General features: G+C 41.0%; 1 protein-coding gene and 1 non-coding gene across 4 annotated transcripts in view; both read left to right on the top strand.

Annotated features, from left to right (window-relative positions):
• Positions 1-758: 758 nt before the first annotated feature.
• Positions 759-861, top strand: LOC121459177. The gene has a single exon (XR_005975931.1). It is a non-coding gene; the product is annotated as a U6 spliceosomal RNA (small nuclear RNA).
• Positions 862-18,209: 17,348 nt separating this feature from the next.
• Tmeff2 (transmembrane protein with EGF like and two follistatin like domains 2) overlaps positions 18,210-21,919 on the top strand; it is a 268,529-nt gene continuing 264,819 nt past the window's right edge. The window contains exons 1-2 of one of the 3 annotated variants that reach the window (XM_041668471.1): positions 18,210-18,392; positions 19,989-20,972. In XM_041668471.1, the coding sequence (XP_041524405.1) occupies positions 20,801-20,972 (172 nt within the window). In that variant the 5' untranslated portion in view covers positions 18,210-18,392; positions 19,989-20,800. Of the gene's footprint in view, positions 18,393-19,053; positions 20,973-21,919 lie in introns of those variants that run through there. The other 2 variants (XM_041668472.1, XM_041668473.1) reach the window with 2 other exon arrangements.

Genomic DNA, 21,919 nt, shown 5'->3' with positions numbered 1-21,919 from the left:
AAAATTCCTGGAATTGGTAAAGAAGTCTATGCAGAAACATTTAGTTCTGAATGACAACAATTCTCTACTCTTCGCTCTCATAAATAGAAAAATTATACCACGCTGTAATAGGCATACAATTAGAGAATGTTGTTTTATTTTGGATTGACACAATAGTGACGCATGTTTAGAAGCCCAAGTGAGGTATTTCAACACGTTTGTGACATGTGTTGATCAACAGAGGATAATTTACACTTCTTTTCTCCATCTCAGTGTCGGAACACTGAGTTCCTCCCTTCTGGTTTTAATGTAATATGTCATAAACTCGCTTTAGGATCTTCAGAATCCTTTAATCCTTGGGTAATGGCATTCTGTTAATGAATTATAAGGAGATGACATTTAATTAGCTGTTATTTTATGCTGCAAGGAGTGAAAGATTCTTTAGTTTTATATATTATTAATTACCCACTGCAATGCTCTTTATAATTTCATTATTCAAAGTTTCTATATATGGTAAATCCAAAATACAGTGAGGTTAAGCTGCTTGTTCAAATTCGTACAACTGTTAGATAGTGGAACCATTATTTAAATTAGTCCTGATTAGTATCCAAGGATAGTAGCGTGACCAATGATTTTACAAAATTTCCTATTTAACTGGTATTAAGATCACAGATAGATTAAAGTCCACAGTCTTGATAATTTTCCAATTGAATCGCAACTCACTCTGGAGTTTTTAATGGACTGATTTTCTTCAGTTGTAAAAAAAAAAATCAGTGAGAGTGTTCGCTTTGGTAGTATATATACTAAAATTGGAATGATTCAGAGTAGATTAGCATGGCCCGTAAAAAAAAAAAAAATCACTGAGAAGTCAAAGATTGGCTTGTAAGATGACTCCCATGGCAACCTTCTGTTTGGGGGAGAACCCATTAAATTTGCTACTTACTCAATATTTACTTTTTCCTCTAAGCAACTTAATATGTAATATATGCAATCAAGGAGAAATGGTGTGTCTTTATGTCATGTTTTATAATTATTTTCTGTTTGTTTGAGATGGGGTTTCTCTGTGTAGCCCTGGCTGTCCTAGAACTCATTGATGTGGACCTGGATGGCCTTGAACTCAGAGATCTGTCTGCCTCTGACTTCCAGATGCTAGGTTTAAAGGCGTGTGCCACCGCTTCTTGGCTAGGTTGTGCTTTGTAATCTATAAAATAAAACATGAGATTTTAAAAGGTCAAAAATAAATAATTTAGCACATCCATGAATAGGAGAAAGCAACTTTGTCAATTGCCATATACATTATCCATAAAAATAGTTTAAGAAAAGCAATTATTGACCTTTGAGTTTGTTTCATTTGCAATACCACTGCTTCATTGGGTGGCAATATAAGTATTTTCAAAATGCTTAATGATTACAATTTATTATATTTGATCCTATTTCCTACTATTAGAGATGGCTTTTGCATTCATGATATTATGTAAAGTGACCAAAGCTCCCCTATGATCACAAAAATAAGAAGCCAATGAAATTTCCAATAATTGCTGGTAAGAAATACTTTGCTATCTTTTATGTTAGCTAGAGGTAAATGGTACAACACATTTCTACGGTCAAAACATCCCGAATAGAATTCTTTTTAAGTTAATAGGATAATAGCAGACTGGGTGTAGCAGAAATAAAGTAAGAAAAGTCGGTTTCGAATATGAGTGACAGTTTAAAGCATTTGGTAACTTTGGTAACTGTGCATTTGTATTAAAATCTACAAAAGGTTGCTAAAAATACAAACTGTTGCCTAGAAAAAAGTAAAGAATGAGTTCATCAATATAAACTTGATAATCTTTAACTTGAAAGTAGGGGAAATAAAGGGGGGAAAGGAGGATGGGGGTAGTTAGGGGTGGAACTTTAGAAAACAGCCTCGTTAGAAGCAGAAAAGCGACTAGGCATCAATGACCTGGAGCACTGGTCCTTACCCTCTTCCTGCTCCCTCTTCCTGCTCCCTCTTCCTGCTCCCTCTTCCTGCTCCCTCTTCCTTAGGGTCCCTGAGCCTGGGCTGTAGAAGTTATGTTGAGCTCCTACATTGGGGCTGAGCACACCTCTGTCAGCTGTTCTCTGCGTTTTCACGAGTTGTAAATTTCTGTAATAGTCAACATCTGCAGAAAAAAAAAAAAAAGCCGTTGCTTTGATGAGGGACGAGAGCTGCACTTATCTGTAGGTACGAGAACTGTGTGTGTAGGATGGATGCCCTTGGGCACTGGACCGGTTTAGGAAGATGACAGTAGTGAGTTATCCTCTGAGATCCATGACCTCACCAGCCGTAAGTAGTTTGCTGGGTTTACAGGGCTAGATTGGACACAGCAGCCACCAATCTTAACAATGCACGCACGCTCCATCCATACCGCGTGGATTCAGCCAACTGAGCACCAGCGGTCTTCTTTTCGTTTCCCAAAGGTGGAGGCCACAGCACAAACTGCTTCCTTCCCTGCTACCAGAACTTCATCATGATAGACAGCAACCTCAGAGTGCAAGCCAAAATAAATCCTTCGATCCTCAAAAAATAAGATAAATGATAAAAATTAAAAAAAAAAGAGGAAAGCAAATGAAAAGCCAGGAGAAGTAGTCCAAGGCAGGGCTGGGAAAATGAGGCACTGTGAGTCACAAATTTCAGGATATTTTTCACATCGTTGAAGAGCTCGGAGCTTAATAAATGTTATCATACATGTCAAATAATTTACAGCAAGTAAAGATCCATATTAATAAGCAGAGGTATTATATGGTCAACCTTTTTCACTCTTTTTTTTTAAATTTTGAGCTATTATTATCTTTCTAATACAAAGAGCAAAAACGTTCCAGTAAAGATCATGCCCTAAAATTTGTTTGAATTTGAAAAAAATAAAACACCCACAATTATTGTTAATGAGTATGCTGTTTATACTTCGGTAGAAACAAGCACATTGTTTTCTTTGCTTAAAAGAAAGAAGCACTTTGTTCTCATCATGGTCTGACTCTTGGGTTCCTCTGACTAAGTGCCATGTTCCGAGTGTTTATGTCACCCTAAGATTTGCATATGCTGGCATTATCAACCGGAAAGTGATGATGGTACATAAAGTTAGGACCTCTGAGACATGATTAAATCATGGGACCAGAGCCCTCATTAGCAGTATTAATGCCATCATAGAAGAGGAACAGACAGATGCCTGGCCCTTCTCTTTGTGAGGACACAGGAATATGGCATTCTGGGAATTGGGGGTACAGTCCTCCCATGGGAACTGACGTATAGTACTCGCAAGACATTAGGTAGTCCTGGGCTTTGCCTTAAACTCGTCAACCCCCAAATCAACGAAAAGCAGATTTGTTTTCTTTGAAAGCTACCTGGTCTATGGTATTTGGTGACAGCGTCAGGATAGACCAGGGTAATGTCTTTCCTTGGATGCAGATTTTTGGCAAAGTTATGTGCCAAGTTGAAATTGGTGGCAAAGATAAAACCACAGAAAAGGTAAAAGAGATTAGAATTCCGAGAGACTCAAGAAAGACGAAGTCCATATTGATACTGTAACATTGGTGCAGCTATGGAAATTTTTGTCCAGATTATGCCTTTAACAACATGACATGTAACTTGACTGTTATCTGTCTATCTATCTATCTATCTATCTATCTATCTATCTATCTATCTACCTATCGTCTATCTATTTTATTCCTTCTTTTTTAATGCAAATGATTTGATATTTGTTTGCTTTTATTTTCCTTTGCAGTATTTAATAGTCAACCCACATCCTAGGCAAGTACTTTATCTCTGATCTATTTTCTCACTGCTAACCTTTCCAGGTACTTTGGGCTCTGCCTGCTGCAACATTCAGTGAGCTCTCTGAGTATTTTATGCTTTTGGTGTCCACTACTGAATCCTAAGTCTAACTGTGCTCTGTCATTGCCTAGTGAAATGATTCTTCAGCCATTAGAGAGGCAGCCCAAGCCAAGGCTGTTTGCAGGGCACCAAAATACCTCAAGATCATGGCAGCCATGAAGTAGCACCTCAGGTGCCTTGACCGATGTGTGACTTTGTTCTCTGGGCAATGCATCTGGCTGATCAGCTCTGGAATGTCCCATAGCCACCACCTTCTATCTCTTGCACAGCTGCCGACCTTGAGAAGGGGAACAAGCAAGGAACTCGGGGCCACAGAATCCCTCACAGCCCCTGAAGGATCGGTCCTCATTCGATGGATAATGAGTGGGAAGAAAATTGGGGATCCAATGGAGTCCAGCTGCTCTTCGGGTTCCTAAAATAGTGTGTGTGTGTGTGTGTGTGTGTGTGTGTGTGTGTGTGTGTGTGTGATCTTAGAGAATGGATTGTCTTGGTCAAAATTGTTTTGCGGACAGAAATCTCAAGGTCCAAATCAGGAGCAGAAGGAGACGGAGCACGAGCAAGGAACTCAGGACCGCGAGGGGTGCACCTACACACTGAGACAATGGGGATGTTCTCTTGGGAACTCACCAAGGCCAGCTGGCCTGGGTCTGGAAAAGCATGGGATAAATCCGGACTAGCTGAACATAGCGAACAATGAGGACTAATGAGAACTCAAGAACAATGCCAGTGGGTTTTTGATCCTACTGCACGTACTGGCTTTGGGGGAGCCTAGGCAGTTTGGATGCTCACCTTAGGAGACCTGGATAGAGGTGGGCGGTCCTTGGGCTTCCCACAGGTCAGGGAACCCTGATTGCTCTTCGTGCAGATGAGGGAGGGGGACTTGATCGGGGGAGGGGGAAGGAAATGGGAAGCGGTTGCGGGGAGGAGGCAGAAATCCTTAATAAATAAATAAATTTAAAAAAAAAAGAATTTGGCAATTTTCAAAAAAAAAAAAAAAGGAAAGTATCACAGTTCCCCCAAACATGGAAGACATGAAAATGAGAAAGGATGAGGGAAAGGGCAAAGGAGCACTAAACTGGAGATTAGGCTCTCCCCTGTGACCACCCAAAGCAGCCACTGAAATTAAAAATTGTTGAATGTGTAGATTTGCTAAGAAGCATAAAGAAGCTGAGCTATAAATCCTGGTGTCCCAAAGAAATCGGACACTACCTGGAAGCTCTCTATAGCATGGAGAAAGATCTTGACATTGACCAAAACTATATGGAAAGCTTTGAAGTCTATTGCAGAAGTTAGAACTCAAGTCAAGACAAAACTAGAAAGCCCTGAGTGACATCTGTCTTACCATCCTAACATGTGATGGTTCCATCTGTCTTCAGCTGGAGGTTCTTCATGTCTCTTTTTTTCCTTTTCTAACTCCCAAATCTTTACTGTGAAATACAAGCAGGGGTGCGGCTTAGATCCTGTGCTCCAAACAGCATCATCTTTTGTTGGACATTGAGCCCCTTTAATTAATTAGCCTCCACATAAAACTTCTCCTGGTAACTTTTTGAAACTTGTTGGATTTTGTTTTGGTATGGTCTGGGTTTGGATTTAGTCATAAATGCTAAACTTTCCTCATTCCACATGAACATGGAAAACAATCCTGAATTTTACTTTTCCAGTGGTGCTTTTTTTTTCTGTAGGTGGTGGGTTGGGGAATAGTCTCCTGCACCCTGGGTTGACTTTGACATCTTTAGAGAGCTGAAGATGACCTTGACCTTTCAATGCCCCCTCCTCCTGCCTCCACATCCTGCATGCTGGAATTTCTTTGGCATGCCACCTTGCCTGGCTTCTAAAATGCTGTTGTGTAACCCAAGGCTACATGTACACCAGACAAGAATTCTCACAGAACTTCACCCCAGCTCCAGGTCTGACTTCTCCACCTCTGAGATGAGAAATAGTTAGTTAAAATAACAGAAGCTTAAGTAACTTTAGTTTTATGTTATTTCTCCCAATTTTTTGTTTCTCGCACTTTTAAAATGTTTCTCATTCTTGGTATGAAGTTCTTCTTTCCTTCCCTCTGAGCCATCAAAGAGAAGAACTCATGTATCTTGTTTTTTTATTGCATCACCAAGTTTTAGCTTAGTGCCAGGAAAGTGATAGATAAAAAAGAAGAACCACTGAATGACTGGTTTGTATGAATGATGAACAGTTTCAAATTCTAGGAAAGGTCTAAAATACTCCCTACAGGTTCAAAGATAAACTATGACAGCCTCGTTCATCACCCACAAAGGAGTCAAGTCCCTTAAATGATAAAAAAAACATTAATTATGTTACTAGTAGGTATCAGTGACCTAAACATAGTTGTCACCTTCTATCTCCTAGCATATAAAAAAGAATTTCATTAATCTAGTCCTTACTCACAATGGATGCGAGTGTTGCACTTTCTGTCCACCCTTCTCTGATCATTTAGTCTAGATGGCATGATCTATGACTTCATTGTTTTCCTATTGGAAAATTTTCAGAAGCCCCAAAACTTGCCTGTCTGCTCCCTCATGGTCCTTTTAGCTCAATCGCATCAAAGATCACTTTGAAAGGTGAGTCTTAGACTGAGGAAGATATCTCAGTCTGTAAAGCACCACCCAGGTGAGCATGAGGACTGAGCTTGGTTCTAGTGGTTGTATAAAAAGCAAAGCCTGGTGGATTAGTGGCTCACACTTGTGATCCCAGCTCTGGGTATATCAAAATAGATGGATCTTGGGGGCTTGCTGGACAGCCTACCTAGCTGAATCAGTCCCAGTGAGGGGCTTTCTCCAGCTTCTGGGGAATAAGAATGACTCCATCTGCACATACGCATACCTGCATGCACAAAGAAATGTGAATCTGGTCTCAGAAGATTCCCAGTAAGACTTCTGCAGAGAACACGAAGTCAGAAACTGTGTCCTGGTTTACAGTCCCCTGTGTGATCAGTCATGTCTGATTCTGTTTACCCTTCCATTTTTGTAACACCCAGCCATCGAGCTTCTGTGTTTATACAAATGTTTCTGAGTGCGGCATGTAGTAGACACGTTTCTAGTTCTGGGCAAAAGTGGAACACTTCCTTCTTTGTTCTGCCTTCATTGTCAGAGGAAGCTCTTGTTCCTAGATGTATTGCAAAGGTGGAGTAGACGTAATTCGTCACTGTGAGATAAAATACAATTGCAATCCTAAGATACACATACACACCCCAAAATAACATACATACATACATACACACACACACACACAATCTCACACTATGTGACCATGTTACGAAATATATGACATGATAATAGTGAGAAGGACTGGCTCAGGATCCTAGGTTACTAACAATATGTAAATATACTAAAAATATAAAATAGTTATTAATTGTCCTTTACCACATAGCAGCGTAGTCTTTCCTATATATGCTACATGGACAAGCACTTATTTGAGAGTTACATAATTATGTTACTTTATTGGTCTAATGATCATTTCTTCATTATACTCTAGTTTAACCAGAAAATTAAAGTACTTATATAGTGTTTTTTTAAGCTCATACATAACTCAGTAAATAGAAGTGAGATTGAAGGTTGAAGTATTCACGGCTCACATGGAGATCAAACTTCTTTTCTCATTTCCCTTGGTCATGAAAAGTGTTTCTTTAATTTACTTTAAGGAGCAGTAAATCTTCTTTAACAAGTCATGAGAACCAAGACAAATATGCCGAGTCACAAACAAGTAGATCTTATTCTGACTGCCTCCTGTCGGTGATAGTCATTGTTGATAAATTCTGAGATATACTTAGCTCCAAATTATTAATCAAAATGCTTCAAAGGCTATAATAAGCTTAAAATGGTAGCTAAAAGTAATTTTATCACATTGCTTTGTGTTTTTAATTTATTGTTTTACATCTAAATATGGAACTGAATAACATGAGAAGTGGTGTATGAAAGTTAATATGTATGCTTTGGTTTAGATTTGTGTATGAGTGAAATATGCTTTTCCTCTCACGTTTAAATTTAAGATACAAAGATACTAAATGGAAATAGTATACCAGCACGTTTCTTCATAATAAAATATGTAGTCAACATTTTTATATTCTTTTATTCATCCCTCAATGAAAGCCTATGCAATTTAGTAATACATCTCTTTTTATCATAAAGTCAGCCTTTATTAAAAATATTAACAAAGCCAAGTCAATGATGGGATAAACTCTTATGCTCCCAATACCAAATTCTTCCCTTATGTCTTCCTTTATAAACCTTATCTTTGGAGACAAAGTCTCTCACTGAAATTTATTTGTTAACTAATCTGTCCACTGAGCTCCAGGAATTCTCCTATCTTTGTTGGAATGACAGACTCATGCTGCTATAAACAACAATTTACACAGTTCTTGAGTATCTGAACACAGCTCCTCCTTCATGCTCAACAAGCACCCCCTGACCATCTTCCTGGTCCCCAATCCTTCCCTTTTTCATAGATGACTGATAATGTGGCTATGTGGTGACATTATTTTCCTTATGAAGAACAAATGTATACTCAAAAAATATAACATTTATGCTAAGAATCAAAGATGGTTTCTAGAGTTATCTTTGAACTTTCTGAGGCTATAAGCAAACATATTATACTGGCAGATTGTTAACACTTTCCTTTGAATAGCCATAAATAATATCCACTTCTCAACAACATCATATCCTAACATATAAATATATAGATACAGATATATAAGAAAATGCTTATAAGTCTATACTTAAATAGGCAATGAAGTTAATGAGACCTCAAATTCAACTTATCATCATAAAGCTGACATCATAAATCTGAAGTGAAGAAAATTAAGGTTTAATATTTATTTTACTTTAATTAACATCACTTTATTTCCTTGTGATCAAAACCTAAGGAAGCCATTTTTGCATTTCACGTACAGCTTGGTCTGAGAGATGGATCAGTGCTTAACAATACTCGCTGCCTTACAGAGGACTCAGGTTCAAGTCCCAGTTCGCACATCTAGAGTTTCTCAACTGCCTGTAACTATAGATCAAGGGACTCCAACAACCTCTTCAGATTCTGTGCACTCCTGTGTGCGTATGGTGCTTATTCATACAGTACACACACATATATGTAGACAAAAATCATTCTTTATAAAAAATACACAAGTAAGTTTTTAATAACTCTAGGTACATAAATTAAATTTTAAAATGACTGAGCTGACTGCCACCTCATAAGCACAGTTTTGGATATTGAAATGACTACTCCCCTTGTTTAAATTTGCCTAAAGTTTTCTGTGAAAGTGGAGTAAAAAGAAATGACACTGAAAAGTGAGCTTCCATATTACATGTTATATTAAGGTAACCTATATTTCTCAACAAATAATGTTCCTTAAATGTGAGTTTTCATGAAATGTAACTGTCTTGCTTTCAATATGTTTAGGTACAATCCTATAATAGAAATATGTATTATACACAAAGACGAGGGCATTTTTGATGTGTTGTCAATAAAAGAAACATGCATCTTCCAATCGTTACCCATCAATCAGATGCTGCTGGGAAGATCACGCTTCACTGGAGAAGGGGAACTTGTTGGAGAAATAGCCTATTCGCATGGACTGTAAGCCTATTAATGCTGTAAATTTATCTTCACGTGTGTCATGGAGGATGCATTATCAGCCATTAGATGAGGGTATAAGCTCAGCATTAATGGGCCACTGTTGATATCGTTTACCACAATATCCTCCCAGTCGTGTGCAACGAACATAGCTCTTTCATCTAAATGGTAGACTGCTTTCAGTGATACACAATTAAGAAATATGCTATCCTGTTGGGAGCCATGCAAAGGACCAACAAGCAGCACTGGAACTCATGGAACATGGATGAGTAATTGGCAAAGCCAAGTCTGAGGGAGTCTTGGTTGTCTGGACATTATATATATATATATATATATATATATATATATATATATATATATATATAACTTATGCTTTTATAAATAAAGCTTGCCTGAAGACCAGAGGGAAAAGAAGCCATATTAATCAACAATACAGACCAGGGAGTGGTAACACACACCTCTAATCCAGGACTCAGGGAACAGAGGCAGACAGAACTTTGTGAGTTCAAGGCCACTCTGAGCTACATAAGACTGAATCTGTCAAAAAGAGAAACAGAGCTCATACAAAGGTGATCCCAGCCCTTGGGGATGCATACCTTTAATCCCAGCACTAGGGAGGTAGAGATAAGTGCAATATGACTGGGTAGAGAGAGGAATACAAAGGGGAAAAGACAGGAACTAATTGAGTGTGGAGTCTGAGGATTCATGGAGACAGGATCTTGGTATTATTTTTGATAGAGGTAAAGGGTTTATCTTTGGTTGACTGTTTCGCTTTTCTGATCTTCATGTTGAAGCCCAATATCTGTCTCTGGGTTTTTATTTTTCATGCTACACTTGGAGATAATTTCTTTCTCACCTGTAATATGTAAAATGTTTAATCATGTAAGAGATATGAAGAACATGATGTTTTAAAACTGTAACATTGTAATCCTTCACTTAACAATAGAATGTAACCACATTTTAATTTTTGTATTGCTTGACAGATTCTGCTGGGGTATATAAACTGTAAAAAAAATTAAGAACACAAAGAAGGGATACATCTGAACAGAGGTGAAGAAAAAAATAAGGAGATGAGAGAGAGATAAAAGACCTTAAAGGTATGTATGTGTGTCCCATGTCTGTGTGTTCCTTTATCATTAGCCCCAGAACTAAGTTTTACTCCCTCAGATAGAAAGTCAAACTGTGTGATTAGTTTGCCAACTCAGTTTGCTCCCCATCAGTTCCTGAGCTGCTGGAGCCTCATTCCCACAGCAAGGTTATCCTGCTGGATTAAAGGGAGGGGGAGAGGACTGGGGGAGGGGGAGAAGGGTGGGAGGAAGGGGAGGGAAATGGAAGGCTGGGAGGAGGGGGAGACTTTTTTTTCCTTTTCTCAATAAAAAAAAATAAAATTAAAATAAAAATACTATTTCAAGCCTGGAAATATATAATGAAGAGTATATTTTCCATTTCGTTCTGATTATTTTTTTTTGTAATCTACTATGGGTTAATATAAGGGCACATATCTTTTCGATCTCTGCAGGGGAAGTTTCCTCTAAGGGTAATATAAAAAGTCTGCCAGGTGCAGAGGATGTGAATTTATTCTGGCAAATTTGTAACAAATACACAATAGAAATATATATATATATATATATATATATATATATATATATATATATGTGCAATTTTTGAAATGAAAAAAACAAAAAACAAAAAAAAACATAGGCCAAATGCGGTGTATTGTCATCCATTTCAAGGACAATTTTGTGAGTGGGGAGATGCATGCAACAAAAAAATATTGCTCACTTATACATACAGCTTAAGAAACCAATATTTATAATATACATAGGGGACCTTTCAGCTCTCAGTACTTACAGCGACAACTCCAAAAGGAAGCTTATTCCCACAGAGTACTGGCACTTCAGCTGGAAAGCACTGGTTATTTCTGTAAGTATTATATTTTGGGTCTCTAAAATAAAAATAAATGTATGTGTCTAGTAATGGGCATGAGAATTACTTAAAGAGTTTTGTATGAAAATAAGTGCTGTGTAAATATTACTAACATTGTTATAAATGCATAATCAAACAAAGCCTGCCAAAGGAAGAAAAGACCATAAAATTTGCATTTTTGGCACATTGATCAATGACATCTTGCTTCCTTCCTCGCTTTTTCAGTGAATTGTAAAATATAAATATCATAAAGATGGTTAAATTAATTAGAAAACACATAAAATATTTCAACTTTCTAAATTATACTCTTTATAACTTCATTAAATGAATCATTGTTCAATATTTCAACAACAACAAAAAAATAATGCATGTGCCACCTATGTCTTATGTCGATGTGACACAAATTTCATCTGATATGAGGTTAAAAAAAAAACACCCACATAAGATCTGACTATACGGAAGCCTGAAGGGTATTTTTTAAATTAGTGATAAATGTAGGAGGGCCCAGCCCACTGTGAACTAACCCACTTCTGGACTTGTGGTCTTAAGTTTTGTTTATGAAGCCAAGCAAACAATAAGGAGCAAGTCAGAAAGCAGCACCCCTCCATGGCTTCTGCATCAGCTCCTGCCGCCAGGTTCCTGCTCTGTTTTGAATTCCTGTCCCAACTCCCTACAGTGATGAGCAACGATACGGAAGTGTAAGCCAAACACACCCTTTCCTCCTCAGTGTGGTCTAATCACGTGTTTCATCACAGCAACAGTAACCCTAAATAAGACAACGGATTATGAAAAAATATCACAATCTTCCACAATAAACCAAGGAACTTAGTCTTTATAGTCTGTGGGATTGTCTGCTTTTCTGAACGTCCTGAGCTCACATTTGAAAAAATGATATTTCAGATGTGACAGTGGCCACACCTACAACTCAAGTTCCTGTGAGCTCCACCAGGAGGATCTTAAAGCTCAAGGTTGGCCCCTGCTCGTTCCTTTGTAGTAAGTTTCAAGCCAATCTGTGATACAGAGTGAAATGGTGTCTTTCAGTGGGGGGAGAGGGGATAATCCACAGTGGGCTTAACAGTAACAGAGCTACTACAATTATTTCCATTCTTAAAATACCTTCAGATATTGAATTCAGATTATATTCTCATTACCAAGTGTGTGGGGCTTGGGAAATCGCTCAAAAAGGCATCGGGAATGTCTATCGAGGTTCCTGATTTTAATTTAGCAGCAAGGACCAAATAATAGGCTGTCCCATTGCCTTGCACACACGGAAAATGGTAAACCACAGATGTGTGGAGATTCACAGCTTGTAAGAAAATGGGGCTTAGTAAAGATAGTTTCACATGGTTTCAAGCTCAGAGCCAGAACATGGAACTAGATTTTCCAACTCAAAGTTGATGTCCTGAACACTACTCTGAAGTTGGTTTGATTGAAATTGGCTTTCTCATCACAAGAAAAGAATGATCATTTTAACTGGTATATTTAAACTGTCTATAGTAGATATGGGAATATGAAATATTGCAAAGCAAGAAGCTTATTTCCTAGGTCTATACCAGTGTTGCAATTAACACAGTTTGCATGAATAATACAAGTGACTATCCTGGCATGGTAATTAAAACCTTTTGGAAAATGTTTAAGATCGATACTCTTTGCATTCCAGCAACTAATATTGCATTAGACTTTGGCATTATTGTTAAGTTATGTAGAGTCATAGAACTTGTAAGAAATTATGTTTTCACTATCATGATTGTGTGCAAATATATAAGAATTAAGTTAGCAAAAATGCTTCTAATATTTCTATTATTAGGCTCAGCTTAAATATGTTCTTCATTAAGAGTAGCTAAGATCAAAATGTAAAACTTTGTTTTGCCAGACAACTCAATATTACCCCCTCCAATGGAACTATTCTCTTACTTGCAGTCTTAAGTTCTTTTGGTGGGAAATAAGATAAACCTTATCATTACAAAAATAATCACATATCATTAATGCCTTAGTGTTAATTATAAAATAAAATTGATAATAAGAAATAGTGAAAAGAGCAACTCCCTTTGGGGGTCATTTTCTTTCAAGCTACCAGAGGTGCTAAGAATATATACTGGGAATAATTGCCTTTACTGGTTCTTTTCACAAACCCAGAAATGTATCGAGCACAGTTCAGTCATAGCCACAAGAGGCAAGAGAGGAGAGATATGAAAAACAGCTTTTTCCTTCAATGAAAAGATTGCACAAGGCATTTGAAAGCAAAAGTATTACAGGAAGACCCAAATTAAGGCTGGGTTTAGAACAACAGACGCTGAAACCAATTTGAATTTGTAAATACAGACACCAAATCAAGTTGAGGTGGTTGTTGCTTTTCAATCCCTTGAAAGTTGATAGCGGTTTTCTTCTTGTTCTGTAAACTATTGGCAAGCTGGTTTCAAACATCATCTGGTTTATATTGCTTTCATTAGATATTGTTATCCAAAAACATTTTTGTGAGATATGTTTAAAAACTTTGACGGGAAAAAAAAAACTCACTCTTCTGCTTCTCCAACTTGGATATGTGTGCGCTGAGGGGAGGTTCACTTTCCCGACACCAGGGTTCAGCCAAACCATGATACTGAAACACCAGAAGAATTCGTAGACGCATGCCAATATTGATTCAGAGTTTCCAAGAGTTGGGTGGAACTCTTAATCAGTGTATTTTAATTCCCTGGATGGGTATGATAGAAAGTCATAAAAATCTGACTGAGGCCCATTGCACTAAAACTAAACTGTTTCTAGAGTACTGAAATTACAAAGCCAAACCTTAAATACCCAAAACAACTGAAAACACAAGAATTGCAAAGTAGAGGGAAAATTCCACTTTATGAAATTGTTTATGAACCACATTATTGTCACTTACGCATTGTTAAGCAGCTGTATGAAATGGAGACAATAGCAAACACAACTACTCTTTGTCTTATGATAAAAGTCAATAAGGATTAAGTACAGCTTCTGGATAACATTGTTAATAGAATTTGATCTAGAAACACAGCTCCAGTATATTTATTATGTGATGATTTTTTTTTTTTTTGGTTTTTCAAGACAGGGCTTCTCTTTGTAACAGTAACTGTTCTTGGCTGTCCTGAAACTAGCTCTTGTAGACCAGGCTGGCCTCAAACTCACAGAGATCTGCCTGCCTCTGCCTCCTAAGAGCTGGGATTAAAGGCATGTGCCACTACCACCTGACCATTTAAAATTTTGAAAATACCACATCTTAATATGTAACTTTTCATATTAGCATTAAAGGAATATGATTTGGAATGTTGCATTGACTTGTGTATCTGAAGTAGATTAAAAAATTAAATTATAAAATGTTAAGGTGCCGAAGTAATACTGTATTTCTATTTAAATTATTAGTAACTAACATACTAATACAGTGTACCTCTGTACCAATCATCCATAGTCACCTTTGCTTGTGTACAGAACATGCTTTATTTGTTTATTTATTCTTGATTCAACTGTTCACCCATTTCTACAGAAATGTCACCAAATCATGAATTGTTCCTCTTTTAAACTTCAGGACAGTCTTAGGAGGTGTTATCACCAACATTTTGCAAATAAGTAGACTATTTATAGCCACATAGTCACTAAGTCAGACCTATTTAGCAACATTATATATTTTGTGATGAACATGCATAAAGCAGATACAACGGCATCTCTACACACAGAGTTTAAGTCTCAACTCTGTTAACTTCTCTACCAAAATAACATGAAACCTGAGTCAGAGTTCAGAAATCTTTCATCTAGTACCTTCGTTCTCAAACAAATATGAATTTCTAAATACAGATTACAGAATCCAACTCCATTTCTTTAATTGAAAAATCCTCCTAGTGAAATATGGACTTACACACTTTCAGAAAGAGGTGTAGCATCCTCCCCCTTTATGAAGGAAACTTCTCTTTGCAACAAAAGAAGACCATTGCAGAAACCCACAAGCAATCAAACTGCCGAGTTGTGAAGCCCAGTCCTAATGGATTCATCTCTGAAGCAACCCCTTACCCAAGGCTCAGGGAGCAGTGCCGTAGAGCGGGATGAAAGACTATAAGACCCAGAGGAGCAGTGAGCTTACTGTAAGAATGCGTTTCCTAGCAACATCAGAAGGTACACCCATTAAGTCTCACCATCATGACTGCCTAAGCATGAGCTGAACAAGCCAACAGTATACGTGTCCAAGTGGATAAGGGAAAAGCAGAGAGGCCTCTACCCTACACAAAGAACCACAGGAAACCAAGGAATACCAAGAGAGGGAGAAAGAATCTTCTCCAGGGAAGAGCATACCAAATGGTCAGCCCTAAAACAAACACGAGTAACATTATATGCATTACATGCATATATATGATTCATATATATGTATCTTCTTAGTGTGTCAGGCATTTTACCACACAGAAGGAAACACATTGTCATTTATTTCCTACAACAAAGGTGACAACTATTCTTACTTTGTGGACAAACTGTATCAAGTTTGTTGGAACTCAGCAAAATTCAGTCTAATATCAGACAGAGTACAAGATAATCATCGCCTTATGTGTGTAACAACAACTGATTAAAGAAGAGGCCATGAATTTGAAAGAGAGTAAGAAGGGTATATGGCAAGGTTTGGAAGGAAGAAAAGGAAAGAGAAAATGGTGTGATTATAGTCTCACAAATAAATGACAGATAGTTTTAAAACTCTCCTGGGTCAGGTGATAGCTTAGAGGGTAGAGTGCTTATCACCGAGTTTGATGGCCCAGGTTTGTTCTCTTGAACCCTAGTGGTGGATGGAAAGAGAAAACCTGCTCTCACCAGTGTCTTTTGGTCTCCATATGGGTGCTGCGGCACACACAAGCATGCCCACAGAAATAAATTTAAAAGGTAAAAGCAATTAATCTCAATTAACTATATGAACAAACAGATAGAAAAACCACTGGACCTCATTGCTCCTGCTTGAGAATTAATGCATGTGGGTGACTGTGCGTACCAATGAAAGAGCAGACAAAACCTCTTCATGGGAAGAGCTCATATAGTCCATCTCAACGGAACAGTAATAAAATAAACACGGTAGCAGGTCTCGTGTTCTGATGTTAGATAGAAGTTTGCCAAGTTCCAAAATTCTTGATGCAACTTGTTCATAAAACAAGACTAGTTGCTGGGCGGTGGTGGTGCACGCCTTTAATCCCAGCACTCGGGAGGCAGAGGCAGGCGGATCTCTGTGAGTTCGAGGCCAGCCTGGTCTACAATAGCTAGCTCCAGGACCCTGTCTCGAAAATTTAAAAAAAAAAAAGAAAAAAGGAAAAAGAAAAAAAAAACGAGACTAGTTATCATTTTTGTCTCCAAAGGGGTGTTGTAGGGACTCAATGGCATGTTTCTTTCTGTGTACCAAAATGTCTGACATACGACAAAGCACAATCTGTACCCTCCCTCTACTGAACAATGAGAAAGCTTTAGAGAGAGAAGAACAAATCCCTCCTGTCTTATTTTTCAAACCTCATTTATCGTCAACATTGCTTTTCTAGAACAATCCCTTTTTCTCTTCGCAGTTCTCAGAAGCCCTGAGCAATCTCACAGGTCTTGATGATGTCCACTCCGCTTGAAAAATAGTCTGTGTGAAAAATAGTCTGTGGTTGTTGTTGTGCTGGGGATCAAATCCAGAGCCCCCCACATAGGAGGTAAATCCTTTACAACTGAGCTATCCCCCAGTCTCTTCCCAAATGTTTTATTGTAAGTTATTTTTTGGATGTATGTACGTGTGTAACAATAACTAAAGAAAAAAGGAAATGGATTTATGAGGAATACATGGAAAGGGTTAGAGGGAAGGAGGAAAGGGGAAGGGCCAATTATGACTTTTTAATTTCAGACTCATACAAATCATCCAAATTAAACGCAAATTTATTTAAGTTCACAAAGCTGGAAACAAAAGCTAAATTTAAAATAGTTTTCTACAAAAAACAAAACACCTACCTGCAATTTTTTAACTGAACGCCTGTCAACCTCTCTGGGTCCAGATAATGTGTCCCACAACTAAAGTATTCTAACTCAGGAATATTGAAGACAGCATGCACTGTTTTAAATAGGAACTTTGAAAACTCGAGGTATGCGTTCACTTAAATTACTAATAATCATAGAATAGATGGTGCAAGGTAGAATTCGTAAGCATACTTTGAAAGTTTATGGTCATGAGGAAATTGATTTGAACCTAAGGGAAAAGATATGAAGCGCTTGGACAATCCTACAATAATAAAACGTACCCGTCTAGCTCCTCAGTACCTAAATGAAGACTAAATAATATGCATGTTTTATTTACATATTGGACAATGCAGCGCTCTGTTCAGTGAATGATGTTCTTCTGCCACTTGGTGGTGCCTGCCAGTTGCAGAATCCGTTTCTTGGTGGCACTGTACCACCAAATGCTTAGTAAGGGACACAGCGGCACAGAATTCCCAAATGAAAGGCTTTCCTTCCAAGGGCTTGGCTTAATAGTGTAAAAAACCCCCGTGGAGGGGACTGTGTTAACCACTCACAAGCAGCAATTTACTCCGCGGACGTTTTAAGTTACTGTGGGCAAAGGGTCTGAAGAATACACATTCTTACAACACAAGCCAAAATTTTAGCAGAGAACGCAATAGCAATTTTCCTCGCGAAGAGGTTCTGTAAAATTCTGTATTATAGTCAAGCCCTGCATCCCTAGCTCTGATTTCTGATCCTAATCGCCGCAAAAGCACAGTGTCTGAAGGACTTTGTCTTTAGTTTAAATGGAGCTTGTTTTCACATGCCTAATTAGTTTCTGATCTCCGGTCGAGCCTTGGTATGGAAAATCCCAGGTTCTCACTCTGTACTGTGGGATTGGTGCGGCTGAGTCTGCGCTAAGCTTGAAGGTCTGTTGCAGTCTCGGATGAAAAGCAGCTCCGTTTCTTTGTTTTTGCGATATCTTTGGCAGCTCCATCTTCTGGGCATTCCTTTACCTTCAACAACTCACTTGCTTCATCTAAAAGCCGATTTTTCTGATGCCTCCAACGTCTGGTCAAATTGATCTGTGTTAATGGAGTCTTCGCTGGTGAGAGATGCCATTGAGTGGAAAGCTGAGATCTGTGGCCGCTTATTTGCCTGGGGCAAGAGACACCAAGATTCAGATATCTTTAAGGGTGGTCAGAGGAGGGGAAAGCTCGTCTTGGGAGGGGGCCCGATCCGTGAGATAAAGGAAAAGGTTCCACACTGAGGAAGAAAGAGAGGTGGCTTTGAGGCTCAGAGGTGCTGTGGGGTCACATCTCTCTAAGGCAAAGTTAAAAGGCATCCGGGTGGGAGGAGGTTGGAGGTCACAGTACTTAAAGGGATTGCTCTGGCATGGTTTGTTTCCTGGTGGTGTCTGCAGAGGGTAGAGAGTACCCTTTTCAAAGCTTGTTAGAGCCTCTTTTAAGTGATTTAGGTAAGGTACGCTAATTGCTTGTTAGATGCCTTCAGGCAATGCTCTCAGTCAAGATGCTGGAAGGGGATACAAGGAAATTTAAGAAAGGGGGAAGGTTATGCGAGCTTTTGAAAGAAGGGGAGAAGGAGGGAATGGGAAAGAAGAAAGAGGAGGGAGAGAGAAACCAGGGAATATACATGCATGGTGCGGATGGAAAAAAAAGAAATCCTGAATAACTGAACGATCACACACAGACACACACACACACACACACACAGACACACACACACACACACAGAGAGAGAGAGAGAGAGAGAGAGAGAGAGAGAGAGAGAGAGAACTCTGCTGCAAGGAACCCTGTGACTGCAGTAGTGACTAGAGTCGCGGGAGACAGACACTCCTCTCCATCCTCGTCCCAGATAGCTCTGGGCCCTACAAGCTAACATGCCATTAAGCTATAGAGTGTTTCTAACTGCCTGGAGTGCAACAGAAGGAAAGCGGTAGCGTTCTGCTGTTTCCCGAGTTCTGGGGCGAAAGAGAACCGAGAGGAGCAAGCTAGTGACTGGAGCCCAGTTAGACACCCTTGCCTCTCCCAGGTCACTGGTGATCCGGCAGCCGCGGAGTAAAGTGCCCAGGGGCTACTGCCCATGCAGCTTAAGCGGATCCTCTCCTCCAAGGCGCCACTTGGCTGTGAATTCGCCCTGTAACTCATCCTCAGCATAGATGCAGGGAAACCTCTTGCTGCTCCTCACGGCCACCTGTCCCAACCAAAACTGACCTTCCAAGCACATTTGGCTGCGCCTTTTAGACAGCCACACAAATAGGTTCCAGGCTTTACCAGATCGCGCAGGGGAAAGGGACCCAAATCTCAGCTGTCCTAGCGGGTCTGAACTGCGGAGAGCCTGGAAAGGGAAAGGGAGGGGCGAGGAGACCAGGGAGAGCCAGGGAGACTGACTGGCTGCACCCGCCTGGAGAGCACAGTCCGGTTTGCAGCTCCTCAGGGAGCCGCCGCTGCAGCTTTAAGCCTTACAGAGCTTTCTAGCTATCACCGGGCCACCTCTCACCCGCTTTTCTCGGCCACCGCCTAGAGAAGCATCCTTATGCTTCTTACGCTACCACGACATGCCTAGCCTGGATCCCTTTTCTGGCCCACCGGCGCCAGCGGGACACCCTCTGCTCCCTGCCCGCTTCCCCCTCGCTGCCCTGCGGCTGCTGATTCTCCACCTCCTCCGCCCCCACCATCTCCAGCTGGAAGACAAGGCCACCCAGCCGCAGCGGGTGCTGGCAGCCTGGGTCACGCACGGAAGAGAGGTGCAAGCTCGGACCCCACGCAGGGTAGGGGGCGTCCTGGAGCAGAGCAGCGAGGCAAGTGGAATGAAAGAGCGTGGGAGTAGCCGCCCTGAAGCCTGAGCTTCTCCCAGGAGCCACCCCCCCCCCCCCTCCGCCCCAGCCCGACTAGGGCAAGAGCCTAGAGAGCTAGCCCATCTGTGGCATTGGTGGCCGCCTCCTCCTTGCACCTCCTCGCCGACCCCTCCCTCCCGGGACCTGCATCCCGCTCCGCCAATCAGAGTCCGACTGCCGCTTCCCACGTGACCCCGGGCGGGCTAAGGACCTGCTGCTTCCCAAACGCCAGAGGGATGCGGGCGGCAGAGCGCGAGAGGCGGCGGCTGGGTTGCGGGGCGCTGTGACTGTCCCTCCACCCAGTCTAGTCGTGCGCCTCTCTCCTGCCCGCTGGCTGCCTCCTCTCTGTCTCCTGGTTTCTGTCTCCTGTTCCTCCTTTGCCCCAACCCTGTTCCTTATGGCAGCAGCTCCCCGCATCTGGGGCGAAGCTTCTCAGCGGACTATCCTCTCGCTCCCGGGGCTGAACCGGGTTACTGGATGTTGCTGAAACTCCTGAGATCATGCGCTCCTTTGGCCGCAGCCCCAGAGCCGGCTGTCCCTGCCGCCGCCTCCTCCTCTGCTGCCGTGGTCCGCGGGATGCTCAGTAGCCCGCTGCGTGGCCCCCGCCATCCCGTGTTCTTCAGAAGCCGTTGGTTGCTGCAGAGTTGCGCGAAGTAGTCATGGTGCCGTGGGAGTCCCCGCGGCAGTGCAGCAGCTGGACACTTTGCGAGGGTTTCTGCTGGCTGCTGCTGCTGCCCGTGACGCTGCTTATCATAGCCCGCCCGGTGAAACTCGCTGCTTTCCCTACCTCCTTAAGTGACTGCCAAACGCCCACCGGCTGGAACTGCTCCGGTAAGTCCAGACCCTCAGCCCTCCACCCCTTCACCCCTCAGAAGCGCGGAACCTGTACAGACCTGCCAGCCCACCCTCGTGCCTCTGCCCAACCCCTTGCCTTCCACTGCCTGGAAGCCAGGACTTCCCACCTCCATCCTGAGAAACATTGGGAACTGCTTCAGTCAGGGCTGGGCGTGCTGGGATAGGAACAAAGTGGAGGTGTGGGGGAACCTTGGATGTCTGCCCTCAAATTGGAGCTGAGAGGATTTAGAGACATACTAGGGAGGGAGTTTTCTGGATTCTAGAATCTAGGGAAACACCTAACAGAGACTATTTCCTGTCGTTTCAAAAATAAAAGTCTAGCCTAGCTGTGCGAGAAATAACTTTATGAGAAAGAACAATCGAGAAAGCAATAAATCAACTGATGACTGCAGGGAGAACCGTTAATTCCTGCATGGAAAAAAATGCTTCTGAATGCAGGGCTTTCCTACTTAGCACTGGGCACTGGGTCACAGATATTTCTGAAGGAGGCAAGTTTCCAAGAACTGACTCTCTCTCTCTCTCTCTCTCTCTCTCTCTCTCTCTCTCTCTCTCATTTCTCTGCCTCCCTGTTCCCTCCCTCCCCTCTCTCCCTCTTCCTCTTTCCTCCTCTAGCTATAGCTCCCCCCCCTATAGCTCTTTAACTCTCTCTTGCTCTCTCTGGTGTGCCCTCTCTCTCCCTCCCTCTCTCCTGTCACCCTCCCTCCTTTCTCTCTTTCTTTGGCTGCAAATGCCATTGATTTTTGAAAGAGGTTGATTTTGTAGCCAAAGGATGTCCACCCAGGCTTTCTCAGCTCCTATGTGGAGCACAGAAGTTGAGAAAAGAAGCGATCACATATTCTCCCTCAGCCAGGATGGGATGCCCCAAGCCTGGATGCTTCTGAAAACATAGTGCCCCTACCACAGTGGGTTCCAACCCCTTCACT

Source organism: Microtus oregoni, unplaced genomic scaffold (assembly GCF_018167655.1).
Source record: "Microtus oregoni isolate MIOR12 unplaced genomic scaffold, Mior012 000018F_ref0000195, whole genome shotgun sequence".
Taxonomy (NCBI): domain Eukaryota; kingdom Metazoa; phylum Chordata; class Mammalia; order Rodentia; family Cricetidae; genus Microtus; species Microtus oregoni.
The sequence above is the reverse complement of the archived record's forward strand: the minus strand, read 5'-3'. Positions and strand labels throughout refer to the sequence as shown.